Genomic DNA, 14,585 nt, shown 5'->3' on the forward strand with positions numbered 1-14,585 from the left:
AACTCAATACATTCATCACCATGTACATCTGGCTTAGGTTGGTTGTGGAGAATTGAACTTGGGTCTTAAATTTTGTTTAGTTTTATTTATTTGAGAGCAACAGAGAGAGAGAAAGAATGGGCATGTCAGGGCCTCCAGCCACTGCAACCGAACTCCAGATACATGCGCCACCTTGTGTATCTGGCTTATGTGGGTCCTGGGGAATTGAGCCTCAAACTGGGGTCCTTAGGCTTCACAGGGAAGCGCTTAACTGCTAAGCCATTTCTCCAGCCTTGAACCTGGGTCTTTAGGCTTCCTGGAAAAGTTCCTTGACATCTTAAGTCATCTGTCTGGTCCATCTTTTACTTTTTATTTCTTGTGTGTTTTTTTTTCTTTTTTCTTTTCAGCGCTGTGAATTGAACCCACAGCCTCATGCATGGTGTGTTAGGCACAATCTCTACCACTGACCTATTCCTGCTGTTCCACAGGAATCTGAAAATCTACTCAAAGAAGTATTATCTATAGAGCTTCAGTGTCAGTTGTGAGGCTGTTAGGAGTACAGAACCTGTTCTCTTCCATGCTTAATGCTTCAGCTTTGAAGGTCCTCAGGAGGTGCTCAATGTACACTGCAGTCTGAGCAGTATAGCTGTACAGTTGGGTGTATGGAGGTGATGTTGCTCTGAACCACAACAAAGACTTGACTTTATTGACATATTTAAATATGGCAGAGGGACAAATTAGAAGTCATCTGTCTGAATATAGCTTTGAAGAATAACACTCTCCTTACCCTGTAGCTATCTTGTAAGTATCCAGCAAGTCTCCTGTAATATCCAGTACTTGTATCATTGTAGTTTGGTCCCTGAACTAGTGGCACCATGTAGGAGCATTTTTGAAATGTTGTCAGACCCTGCTCCAAATCTCTTTGAGTTAGACTGCATTCTAACAAGATCCCTGGGTGATTTATTTGCTTCTCTAGAAGGAGGGATCTAACAGCATAACAAGACAGAAGTACCACTTCTGTTTCGTTTTATTTATTTATTTGAAACAAAGAGGCAGATAGAGAGAATGGGTGTGTCAGGGCCTCTAGCCACTGCAAACAAACTCTGACACATGTGCTACCTTGTACATGTGGCTTTACATGGGTACTAGGGAATTGAACTTGGGTCTGTTGACTTTGCAAGCAAGTGCCTTAACCATTAAGCCATCTCTTCAACGCCCTCCCCACCTTCTGTTTTAGAGACCAATCTGGCATGGTGAGGGAGGCAGCTTCACAAGAATGTGAATCCTTGGGAGTCATTTTGGAAATAAACTTTTTTAAAAAAAAGAGAGAGAGAATTTGCACACTAGGGCCTCTAACCACTGCAAATTGAACTCCATACACATGTGCCACTTTGTGCATACACCACCTTATGCATCACCTTGTGTGTCTGGCTTATGTGGGGTTTGGGGAGTCGAACATGGGTCCTTAGGCTTTGCAGGCATGAGCCTTACCCATTAAGCCATCTCTCCAGCCTGGAGATAAGCTCTATCGGGAATAGAACTCATGGTAGTTTAGAAGACAGGAAAGAAGAGCATGTGCTTGAGCATGTGTGAATGTGGAGATCTTCTGCCCAAGATTTTATTATAAAGAATTTTGCTGGTCATAGTGGTGCACACCTTTAATCCCAGGACCTGAAAGGCAGATGTAGTTCAAGGCCACCCTGAGACTACATACAGTCTGGGCCAGAGTGAGACTCTACCTCGAAAAACAAAAAAAAAAACAAAAAAAAAATTCAAGCTGGGCAGGGTGTTGCATGCCTTTGATCTCAACGCTAGGGAGGCTAAGATAGGTTGCCATGAGTTTAAGGCCTGCCTGGAACTACAAAGTTGAGTTCCATGTCAGCCTGGGCTATAGTGACACCTTGCCTCAAAACAGACAAAAAATTTCAACCATACAGAAAGTTGAAATTCTCAGTAACTACCTAGAAAACATACAGTAACCAACTAGACTCTGTTGTTAGTATTTTAGTATATTTTTATGTTTTTATAAAATTGTGTGTGTATGTTTGGGTATGCCAATGTCTCTTGCCATTGCATCAGACTTTTGTGCTACTTTTTGGATCTGGCTTAATGTGGGTGCTAGGGAATTGAAGCTGAGCCAGCAGGCTTTGCAACAAGCCCCGTAAACCGCTGAGCCATCTCCTCAGCGCCCTGTGTTTTTTTAAATCACACTATCTGTTTTCTTGGATGCATAGATAAGTAAAATGTCACTTTCAGAAGTAGTTTTAGGAGGATAATACCCATTGGCAGTGAGTGATGTGGGAGAAACAAGATGATTGTAAGGTTCAGGTAACTCACATGCACAGGAATAAAAAAAGGAGAAGGAACGGTTTTCCATGGGAAAATAATGGCTTCATCTTAAACCTAACAAACCAACAATTAGTTAAAAGATTAACTTAAAAATACAAAAATAGGGCTGGGGCTGGAGAGATGGCTTAGCGGTTAAGCACTTGCCTGTGAAGCCTAAGGACCCGGTTTGAGGCTCGGTTCCCCAGGTCCCACGTTAGCCAGATGCACAAGGGGGCGCACGCGTCTGGAGTTCGTTTGCAGAGGCTGGAAGCCCTGGCACGCCCATTCTCTCTCTCCCTCTATCTGTCTTTCTCTCTGTGTCTGTCGCTCTCAAATAAATAAATTAAAAAAACCAACAACAACAACAAAATAGGGCTGGGAAGATGGCTTAGTGGTTAAGGCATTTGCCTGCAAAGCTAAAGGACCCTGGTTCGATTCCCCAGGACCCATGTAAGCCAGATGCACAAGGTGACAACGCATGCATGTGGAGTTTGTTTGCAGTGGCTGGGGGCCCTTGCGCGCCCATTCTCTTTTTCTACTTCTCTCTGTCTCTCTCAAATAAATAAATAAATAAATAAATACAAAAATAGTGCCAGGTGTGGTGGCACATGCCTGTAATTCTAGCACTTAGGAGTCAGAGGTAGGAGGATTGCCAAGAGTTCGAGGCCAGCCTGAGACTACACAGTGAATTTCAGGTCAGCCTGGGCTAGAGTGAGACACTCTCAAAAAAAAAAAAAAAGAAGACGACGAAGAAAAAATACAAAAATATGCCTTCTGAGTAACACATAGATGAGTGCTGCCATCTGCTTTGGTCAGAGAAGCTCATTTTTATAGGGCCCAGAGACTCATATATGGTTAGAATGTTGAGAATAAGGGACTGTTGAGTACTCAGCCATAAATGGGACATATGTATTACTCCCTCCAAAGCTTGGGAAACATTGTGAAAAATGAGGCAGCAAAATGTATGAGTGGTAGGAGGGGAGGAGTAAGGGGGAACACTGTCTCCGCATGACGTTGCTGTTGCACTCTTCTTCACAGCACTTGTGATTACTGGCACAAAACCTGTACAAGATTGGGTCTGTCACCGTCCTATTTGGATGAAGAGAAGAGTCCATGAGGCCTTACTCTGTGTAGTATTTATATACAACTAATAGTTGCTGGAAGAGAGACATTTTCTTTAGTAGTGTAGCCATTGGTAAGGAGCATATGCTCCTGTAAATAATCACTCACTCAGAATCCTATAAGAAACCCTTATGAAACTCATTGGGTCACCCCCCTCCCAAGAAAAGCAGTGGACTAGTTGGGAAGAAGAAAGGAAGCAGTGGGAGGGGGAGGACAAAAGAGGGTAATGGGGGAATATAATAATTTCATAATGAAGTCCATTATTAGGCATAATTAATATATGTGTGACAGGTAATCTCAACAGGATGTAGAGTCACCACAGAAACAAATCTTTGGTCTGTCTGTGAGGGATTTTCTAGATTAGATTATCTGAGATGGAAGGACCTACCCTAATTGGGCAGCACCATCCCTTGGGTTAGGTTCCTGGACTTACAAAAAAAGAGAAAGCTAACCGAGCCATCGGCAGTTATTACTCCTTCCTCCCTGCTGATGTGAGGATAGACACCCGCTTTCTGTTTCTGCCATGCTTTTCCCACCATGATAGATTCTGTAATACTCTAGAACTGTAAGCCAGCAAATTGCCTCTGGTCAGATATTTTATCCCAGCAATGAGAAAGTAATGGGTACAATATGCTAATTAAAAAAACAAACAAACAGAAACACACTTGGCAAAGGTTTATGTGTGTCCCCCTCCTCTGTGCCTTTTTTTTTTTTTTTTTTAAGGTAAGGTCTCACTCTAGCTCAGTCTGTAACTCACTGTGTAGACAAGGCTGGTCTTGAACACATGACAATTCTCCTACCTCTGCCTCCCCATGGCTGGGATTAAAGATACGAACCATCAAACCTGGCTGTTTCTCTCTCTCTCTCTCTCTCTCTCTCTTTTTTAAGTTTTTCGAGGTAAGGTCTCACTCTAGCCCAGGCTGACCTTAAATTCACTTATGTAGTTCCAGGCTGGCCTCAAACTCACAATGATCCTCTTACCTCTGCCTCTGGAGTGCTAGGATTAAAGCTGTGTATCACCATGCCTTGCCTATTTTTAGTTTTTTGAGGACCTTCTGTACTGATTTCCATAGCAAATGTACCAGTTTACATTCCTACAAGCAATGCATAAGGCTTCTTCCTTCCCTACATCCTCATCAGCATTTTTTCTTTTAGGTTTTTAAACCAGGTTTTATTAATTCTAAGTAATACAAATATTCTAAAAATAGTAACATTTAATGGTATCCTACATTTTAAGTCCCCCCCCCCCCCAGGTCACTAGCCCAGGCTGACCTGGAATTCACTCTATTCTCAGGGTGGCCTTGAACTACAACTCACCTAGACCCTCCTACCTCCTCCTGAGTGCTGGGATTAAAGGCATGCGCTGGGCTCATTTTAAGTTTTGTTTTTTTTTTTTCCAGGTGTCTGGGAGGGTTTCGAGATAGGGTTTCACTATAGCTCAGACTGACCTGGAATTCACTATGTAATCTCAGGGTGGCCTCGAACTCATGGTGATCCTCCTACTAATGCCTCCCGAGTGCTGGGATTAAAGGTGTGCACCACAACACCCGGCTAAGTTTTTGAATATAACAAATTTACCAACTCATGAAGCAAGGTAGTCAGATTTCATTTCATCACAATGGGAAGCAGACCCTTCCCTTCCAAGTGGCATCTTGAAAGGTGAAATAGGTAAATGCAGGGCAATTCTAGGTAAAGAAGCTCACAGCCTAAGGGGAAGAGGTTGTCTCTGGGGAAAGCCCTACTGTTGAAGGAATGAGGCAGCTCACCACACTTCTCACCTCCTCTCCTAGTTATAATATATTTACCAGTGTTTACAACACACACACACACAAAGTGGGTGGGGATGTAGCTCAGTTGGTAGAGTGCTTTTCTAGTCATCGTGCAGGAAGGCCTGGATTTGATTCCCAGTACCACGTGAACACACCTCAGAGCTCAGGAAGATCAGAAGTTTAAAGCTATTTTTTAGCTACATAGCAAGTTCAAGACAAGCCTGGGATACATGAGAACCTCTAAAAAGGAGAGAACTAAGACCCCATGACTGAAGGACATGTAACATAGCTAATTAGTGAATTGAAGATCCAAAGGGAAAACAGACTTACTGTCCCCCTCTTCATCCTTATCCACTGAGAGTGGCATTAATATACGGGTATGAACATTAAGAGAAGTGCTTACTGGGCAGTTTGATGAGCATAGTATATATACATTTAGCCAGACAGCAGCAGACGTTACACCCCTAGGGCTCATGACTACCCCTGTTGTAGGTTTTCAGTAGCAGGGATGTATTCCCTCCCATGGAGCAGGCCTCCAGTCCAATTGGAGGGTAGTTGGTTTCTACCATGACAGACATGCAACTCTTGCACCCGTTGGCTCATTTGGCATGTTTGGCCAAATAAAAGGCTTGCAGGGTCCACTGTTGAGTATCTTCACTGGTGATCTCTCTCTATCCCATTGAACTGCTTGCAGAATGGCTTCTTCTAGTTTTCTGTCTATATGGAGGAGGTTATCAGCTCAGTTCTAACAGGATTTCTCAGTGGCCTTACAGCCCAAGTATGTGGAGTCTTTAGCAATCTATTCCTGTTGGGAAACCAAGGTCCTCGTCAATGGCCTGTAATGTTTTGGGGGAATGAGCAACCTCCCTGGCCAACAACTCAGTGGAAGGTATCTGTTGGGGTTTTTTTTTTTTTTTTTTTGGTTGTTTGAATGATGAGAGAGAGAAAGAGAAAGAATTGATATGTCACAGGCTTAGCCACTGAAAACAAACTCCAAACATGTGTGTCATCTTGTATGCATGCACCACTTTATGCATCTGGCTTACTTGGGTTCTGGGGAGTCAAACCTGCGTCACAGGCAAATGCCTTAACCACTAAACCCATCTCTCCAGCTCTAGGTTTTTAAAAAAATATTTGTTTACTTGACAGAGATAGAGAGAATGGGTGCACCAGGGCCTCCAGCCACTGTAGATGAACTCCAGATGCATGTGCCCCCTTGTGCATCTGGCTAACGTGGGTCCTGGGGAATTGAACCTGGGTCCTTTGGCTTTGCAGCCAAACTCCTTAACTGCTAAGCCATCCCTTCAGCCTGATATATGTATGTATATATGTATGTATGTGTGTATATATATGTAAAAATGTGTGTGTATGTGTGTATACACACACACACACACACACACATACATACACACACTTTTTTTTTTTTTTTTTTTTTGCTTTTCAAGGTAGGGTCTCACTCTAGCCCAGGCTGACCTGGAATTTACTATGTAATCTCAGGGTGGCCTCAAACTCACAGCAATCCTCCTACCTGTGCCTCCCAATTGCTGGGATTAAAGGTGTGCACCACCACACCAGCTGTATCTTACTTGTTTATTTGGGGGGAGGTGAGAATGAGTATACCAGGGCCTCTAGCCACTGCAAACCTGTGTTACTTTGTGCATCTGGCTTATGTGAGTGGGTATTGGGTACTCAAACCTGGGTGAAGTTTTTTTTTTTTTCCGAGATAGTGTCAGGTCTCAGTCTAGCTCAGACTGACCTGGAATTCACTAGGTAGTCTCAAGGGTGTCCTCAAACTCTTGGTGATCCTCCTACCTCTGCCTCCCAAGTGCTGGGATTAGAGGTGTGTACCACCACACCTGGCTTATTTTGAGTTCTTTATGCATTCTAGATACTGATACCCTGTCTGATGGGTAGTTGCCAAAGATTTTCTTCCATTCTGTAGATTCTTCACCCTGCTTGTTGTTTTCTTTGTTGTACAGACGCCTTTAAATTTCATGCAATCCTTTTTGTCAGGTCTTGGGAATTATCCTGTGCTATTTGTTTATTTATTAGAGAGACTAGAAGCTGCACTTCACTCTGCAACAGGCTGTTTTTAAATTATTTATTTGTTTTTATTTATATTTGAGGCGGGGGAGAGAGAGAGAATGGGCGCACCAGGGTCTCCAGCCACTGCAAACAAACTCCAGATGCGTGTGCCCCCTTGTGCATCTGGCTAATGTGGGTACTGGGGAACCAGGTCCTTAGGCTTCATAGACAAGTGTTTAACCACTAAGCAATCTCTCCAGCCCAAATAAAAATACTATTTTAAAAACATTTTAAAAGCCAAAACATTGTTATTAGTACCAAGTCTTAACAAATTTGAGGTTCACTTGGGCTACAAAGAGCAACCTCATCTCTGAAACAAAACAAAAAGGGTGATTAAAGGTAACATTTTATAGTGATGTAAAGGTTGATCCATCACGATGGTACAATAGTTCTAAATATATATGAACCTAATAACAGAATATCAGATACAAGTGGGAAAGACAAACCAAGGGAGAAATAGACAACGTAGTAATAGTTGAGGGACTCCTGCACCTCATTTATTAATGGATAGGACAGTTAGACATGCCAGTGAGGAAACAAGATGTAAACAACTTTGGTTCTCAGAAAAACACTATCACAAGTCCAGCAACAGATTGAAAGAATTGTATCACGTGATTAAATGGTGACATATTTCAACATATTGAAAGAATTATATGACAGTGAGAAATCTCCTGAATGCAAGATATATGTAAAAAGCAAGCAGAAAAATACCTGGGTGGAAAGAAACGCATCCCCTTTCCAGCCCAAATGAGAAGGGGAGAAAGAGACTTACATAGTGACGTTCAGGTGAAATCACAGGAAGAAATAAGTAGAGCTGGCCAACATGATTGGGCTCCTTGATACTGATTAGACATCCAGTTAGGGAGATCCTTGTTATCATACTCTGGTGTGAAGGGAAGATCTGATTGATTCTGGACTCAAGGGGTTGACTCAGGAGAGGCCAGCCCACCTAGGAGTGCTGAGCTGAGGAAGAAGGTGGATGTTTCTGTAGGGGAGTGGAGCTTGCAGTGTGGTTGGGAGGGGTGGGCTTTGAACCTGTCTATCTGTATGTAAAAAGCTATCTTTCTCCTGTTTCTCCTTCATTAGTGTCTGACAGCTGCGACTGCTTTTTTTTGAGTGAAACAAAACAAAGTTGTGAGTTGGAAAGTGAGGGGTAGGATAAAAAGATCTTGAAGAGTTGAGGGCACAAGAGTAGTGAAGTCATTCTGGAGAGGTATAAGATGCCCCTAAGGAGAGTATACAATTATTGTGCTGAATGCCTACTTGATTTTTACAGTGAAAAATCTAAAGTGAATCCAGAGAGGCAGGATGTGGTGGTACAGGCCTATAATCCCAGCCACCAGGGAAGCTGAGGCTAGAGGATTGAAAATTTCAGGCAAGACTAGACAATTTAGCAAGGCCCTGTCTCAGAATAGAAAAGGGTTGGGTTTGTAACTTACTGATAAGAGTACTTTCCTAGCATGAATGAAACACATGGGTTGAATTCCCAGTAATACCAAAAACTCAAACTAGGGCTGGGGAGATGGCTTAGCATTTAAGACACTTGCCTGCAAAGCCTAGGTTTGATTCCCCAGGGCCCACATAAGCCAGATGCACAAGGTGGTGCATGTGTCTGGAGTTTGTTTGCAGTGGCTAAAGGCCCTGGCATGCCCTCTCTGTCTGTCTGTCTCTCTCTCTCTGCCTCTTTCTCTCTTATAAATAAACTATTTAAAAACTAAAAAGGGGATGGAGAAATGGCTCAGCTGTTAGGGCACTTGCCTGCAAAGCCAAAGGACCTTGGTTTGATTCCCCGGTACAAGGTGGCACATGCATCTGGGGTTCTTTTGCAGTGGCTGGAAGCCCTGGCATGCCCTTGCACACACACACACGCGCTCTCTCTCTCTCTCTCTCTCTCTCTCTCTCTCTCTGTGCCTCTTTCCCTCTCTCAAATAAATAAATAAAAATAAAATACTTAAAAAACTAAAAAAAAAAACAAACTAGAAGTAACAAAAAGACAAAAATAAATAAAATATTAAAAAAACAAAAACCCAAACTAACAAAAAGTGATTTTTAAAAATATTTTAGGGCTAGCCTGTAAAGCCACAGGACCTAGGTTCAGTTTCCTAAGACTCACAAAAGCCAAATACACAAGGTGTTGCATGCATCTGGTGTTTATTTGCAGTGGCTGGGGGCCCTGGTGTGCCCATTCTCTTTCTCCCTCCCTCATTTTCTTTCTCAAATAACTAAAAATAAAACATTGAAAAATATTTTGTGGCTAGAGAGATGGCTTAGTGGTTAAGACACACTTGCCTGGGAATATTAAGGACTTAGGTTCTATACCCCAGTACCCAAGGTCACTACCATCTGAAAAGAGAAGATTCTCTACCCAAAGTGAGAGTAGCATTAATATAAGGGTATGGATATTAAGAGAAGTGCTTAATGGGTAGTTTGATAAGCTTAGTATATACATTTAGCCAGACATCAGCAGACGGTATACCCCTAGGGCTCATGACTACCCCTGTTTTAAGTTTTCAGTATCAGGGATGTGCTTCCCCCCATGGAGTGGGCCTCCAGTCCAATTGGAGGGTAGTTGGTTTCCACCATGACAGACGTGCCACTATTGCACCCATTGGCTCATTTGGCCTGTCTGGCCAATTATAAGGCTTATAGTGTCCACTGTTGAGTATCTTCACTGGTGGTATCTCTTTCTCCCATTGAACTGCATGTAGAATGGCTTCTTCTGGCTTTCTGTCAGCTGGTCTACATGGAGGAGGTTATCAGCTTAGTTCCAGCAGGATTTCTCAGTGGTCTTGCAGCCCAAGTATGTGGAGTCTTCAGCAATAGGGTCTTACCATCTATTCCTGGTGGGAAACCAAGGGTCTCGGCTATCGCCTATAATGTTTTGGGGGCATCAGGGACCTCCCTGACCAACAACTCACTGGAAGGTCTGATTTCTCTCTCTCTCTTTTTTTTTTTTTTTTTTTTGGTTTTTCAATGTAGGGACTCCTCTGGCTCAGGCTGACCTGGAATTCACTCTGTAGTCTCAGAATGGGCTTGAACTCACGGCAGTCCTCCTACCTCTGCCTCCCAAGTGCTGGGATTAAAGGCGTGTGCCATCACGCCTGGCTTCTTCTGATTTCTTTACTCATGATTCAAAGTTTTTAATTTTATTTTGCAAGAGTGAGAAAGAGACAGAGTGGTATTTTTGTATACCAACTTCTGACACTGAAATTATAGGCAGCCAACAGAAGACTAAGCATGGGAGAGTAGTAGAGTTTGAAAAACTGAGGAAGTTGAATATTAAAGATGTATGTAAACTTTTGTGTTAATGTTTTCATGTTTCAAAGTTGTTGGTTAAGTAGCATATGCAAAGCCCTGGGTTTGATCCCCAGAACCACATAAGCTTGGAGTGTGGTGGCACACACCTTTAATCCCAGCACTTGGGAGATGGAGGCAGGAGAATCCAGAGTTCAAGGTTATCCTCCAAGGTTATCCTCCATTACATAGTGAGTTTGAGGACATCCTAGTCTACATAAGCTCCTGTCTCAAAGAGAAATAAAAGTTGTTAGGTAAATATTCTAAATAATGATAAATAACTCTTGTTCAAATTTAGTTAGAATAGTTGAATATTTCATATCTGAAATGTGTAGAGGACAGAGTATTTTATTTTTTTTTAAATATTGTATTTCTTTTTGAGACAGAGGTGGGGAGGAAGAGGCAAAGAAAGAACGGGCACACCAAGGCTTCCAGTCACTGCAAATAAACTCCAGATGCATGCACTACCTTGTGCCTCTGGCTTACATGGGTTCTGGGAAACCAAACTCAGGTCCTTGGACTTTGTAGGCAAGCGCCTTAACCATAAAGCCTTCTCCAGTCCCCCAGAAGTATTTTCAATTTTTGAATATTTGCATATACACATGTGCAAATTATTTTTGTTGCTTTTTTTGAGGTAGGGTCTCACTCTAGCCCAGGCTGGCCTCGAAATCATTCTGTCTCCCAAGTGCTGTGATCAAAGGTGTGTTCCACTATGTCTGGCAAATATGCAAATTTTTTAATTTTAATTTATTATGTATTTGAGAGCAACAGAGAGACAGAGAAAGAAAGAGGCAGAAAGAGAGAGAGAAAATGGCCATGCCAGGGCTTCCAGCCACTGCAAACGAACTCCAGACACGTGTGCCCCCTTGTGCATCTGGCTAATGTGGGTCCTGGGGAATCCAGCCTTGAACTAGGGTCCTTAGGCTTCATAGGCAAGCGTTTAACTGCTAAGCCATTTCTCCAGCCCAAATATGCAAATTTTGAGAGAGAATCTGAATGCAAAATTTATCTATGTACATCTTACACACATAGCTTAAAGGTCCTGTAATACAACATCTTAATGCTTCTGAATTGTTTGGCTTGTTTTGCTTTTCTGGGATAGAGACTATGGCCATGAGTGAGCTAGGCCAGTACACCGCTCCACTGGTCACCTCTGTACATCATTTTGGCTGTAGCGCCTCACTGTGAATTTCCCCTCCTGAAATCCAAAATTTAGAGCATTCTGAACTTCAGATTTTCAGGGATGCTTAAGTTATAGTGATGTGTGGTAGAGGCTGGAAATGGATAAAGGCTAAAGAGTACCTTGCTAATTACAGTATAGCATAGTGATATGTAGAATTCCTTTGTGTGTCAGTAGATGTGGTGGTGTTGGCATAATGCACAAGAAAAGGCTTTCACCAGATACTTTAATTTCATTTATTTGAGAGAGGGAAAGAGAGAGGAGGAGAGAGAGAAAGAATGGGCACACCAGGGCCTTCAGCTGCTTCAAACGAACTCCAGATGCATGCAGCACCTTGTGCATCTGTCTTATGTGGGTCCTGGGGAATCTAACCTGGGTCCTTTAGCTTTGCAGGCAAGTGTGCCTTAACCACTAAGCCATCTCTCCAGCCCTATAATGTCCCCTCCCTCCCAAAGTAGGGTCTTACTGTAATTCAGGCTGACCTGGAATTCACCATGTAGTCTCAGGGTAGCCTTGAACTTACAGTGCCTCCCAAGTGCTGGGATTAAAGGAGTGCACTACCATTCCCAACCTTACAATGGTTTTTAAAAAAATATTTTATTTATTTATTTGAGAGAGAAGCAGGTAGAGAATAGCTGTGCCATTGCAAACAAACTCCAGATGCATGCACCACCTTGTACATCTGGCATTACATGGATACTGGGGAATTGAACTCAAGTCCTCTGGTTTTGCAGGCAGGCACCTTAACCACTGAACTATCTCTCTAGTCCCGCCCCCCCCCTTTTTTTATTTCTTTTTGTTTTTTTCAAGGTAGGGTCTCACTCTAGCCCAGGCTGCCATTATGTAGTCTCAGGGTGACCTCAAACTCATGGCGATCCTCCTACCTCTGCCTCTCTAGTGCTGGGATTAAAGGTGTGCCACCATGCCTGGCTCAGTCCCTATTTTTTTATTTAAGTTTCTATTTTTGGCTCTTGTTCTTTTTGATAATAATAATCCTGCCTTTTGTTAGAGGTATCTGTCCTGCCATCTGCTATTAAAATATAGCTGGGAACTGGGAAGATGACTCAGTGGTTAAAGGCACTTGCTTGCAAAGCATGCTAGCCTAGGTTCAATTCCTAAGCCATCATATAAGTTAGATGCAAAAAGTGGCACAGATTTTTTTTTTTCAGGGTAGATCTTGCTCTAGCCCAGATGGACATGGAACTCACCATGTAGTTTCAGGGTGGCCTCAAACTCCTGGTGATCCTCCTACCTCTGCCTCCCGAGTGCTGGGATTAAAGGCATGTGCCACCATCCCCGGTAGTAGTAGGAAGCCCTGGCACCTGCACACCCACCCACCCACAAATTATTTATTTATTTATTTTGCGGGGGGGGGGGGTCAAGGTAGGGTCTCACTCTAGCTCAGGCTGACCTGGAATTTACTATGTAGTCTTAGGGGCCCTCGAACTCCTGGTGATCCTCCTACCTCTGCCTTCCGAGTGCTGGGATTAAAGGCGTGCACCACCATGCCCAGCAATTATTTTTAAATGGTTTTTTAAGGTAGGGTCTTGCTCAAGCCCAGGCTGACCTAGAATTCACTATGTGGTCTCTGGCTGGCCTTGAACTCTTAGTAGTCCTCCTACCTCAACGTCCCTAGTGCTGGGATTAAGGGTGTGTGCTACCACGCTTGGCAGTATGAACACTTTTCTGGGCCAGACATGATAGTGTTTGTTTTTAATTCTTGTAGTCAAAAAGATGAAGTAGTAGGCTGGAGAGATGGCTTACCTACAAAGCCAAAGGACATTGGTTCGACTCCCCAGATCCATGTAAACCAGATGCACAAGGTAACACATGCGTCTGGAGTTCATTTGCAGTGGCTGGAGGCCCTGGTGCACCCGTTTTCTTTCTCTACCTCTTTCCCTCTCTCAAATTAATTAATTAATTTTTTAAAAGAAGGAGAAGATGAAGTAGAAGGATTGCCCTGAGTTCCAGGTCAATTGGGCTAGAGCAAGACCTGCTTCAAAACAAAAGAACATTTACTCTGGCCTGGTGGCACATACTGTCATTCCAGGACTAGGAGGTGACACCAGCATTGCAGGTTTGAGGCCAGCCTGGGTTAGTGCATAGTGAGACACTGTCTCAAATAAAACAGTAATAAGAATACAAGAAAAGTCTTTAGAACTGACTTCTTTTCTCTTTTTCCTTAGGAACAGCCACCATATCCTGGCTATAATCCTAACTACTGGAATTCTACACGACCCAGGGCCCCATACCCAAGCACATATACAGTGAGACCAGAGTTACAAGGCCAGGTATGATGGAAAATTTAGTTTTTCTGAAAACTCTCCCTTGTTTTTTTCCTAGTCTTTCCTTTCCTTCTACTTTTTTTCTTTGTTGTTGTTTTCTTCTTTTTCTCCTCTTCCTCCTTCTCTTCTCTTCCTCCTTCTCCTCCTCCTCCTCCTCCTTCTCCTTCTCCTTCTCCTTCTTTTCCTCCTCCTTCTCCTCCTTCTTCTCCTCCTCCTCCTCCTCCTCCTCCTCCTTCTTCCTTTTTCTTGGCTTTTTGAAGTAGGCTTACCTAGAACTCATTTTGTAGCCCAGGTTGGCCTTGAACTCTCTGGGAATCTCTAACCTCAGCCACCTGAGTGCTGGAATTGAAGGCATATGCCAACATCCCAGGTCTAGTATCTTTTCTTTTTTTCTGTTAGATTTTTTTCCCTTTATTGAGACAGGGTTTTACCATGTAACCTGGGCTTCTCTCAAACTTGCTATCCTCCTGCCTTTATCTCCTGACTACTGGGATTATAGGTGAGCACCAACATTAATGGTATAAATTTTCTCTCTCTGTGTGT

At 43.1% G+C, this 14,585-nt stretch overlaps 1 protein-coding gene across 1 annotated transcript in view; it reads left to right on the forward strand.

Annotated features, from left to right (window-relative positions):
* Bag4 (BAG cochaperone 4) overlaps nucleotides 1–14,585 on the forward strand; it is a 46,453-nt gene that overhangs the window by 3,395 nt on the left and 28,473 nt on the right. Inside the window, exon 2 of the mRNA XM_045131631.1 lies at nucleotides 13,944–14,048. Within this exon, the coding sequence (XP_044987566.1) occupies nucleotides 13,944–14,048 (105 nt within the window). The remainder of the gene's footprint in view (nucleotides 1–13,943; nucleotides 14,049–14,585) is intronic.

This window comes from Jaculus jaculus, chromosome 12, assembly GCF_020740685.1.
Source record: "Jaculus jaculus isolate mJacJac1 chromosome 12, mJacJac1.mat.Y.cur, whole genome shotgun sequence".
NCBI lineage: Eukaryota > Metazoa > Chordata > Mammalia > Rodentia > Dipodidae > Jaculus > Jaculus jaculus.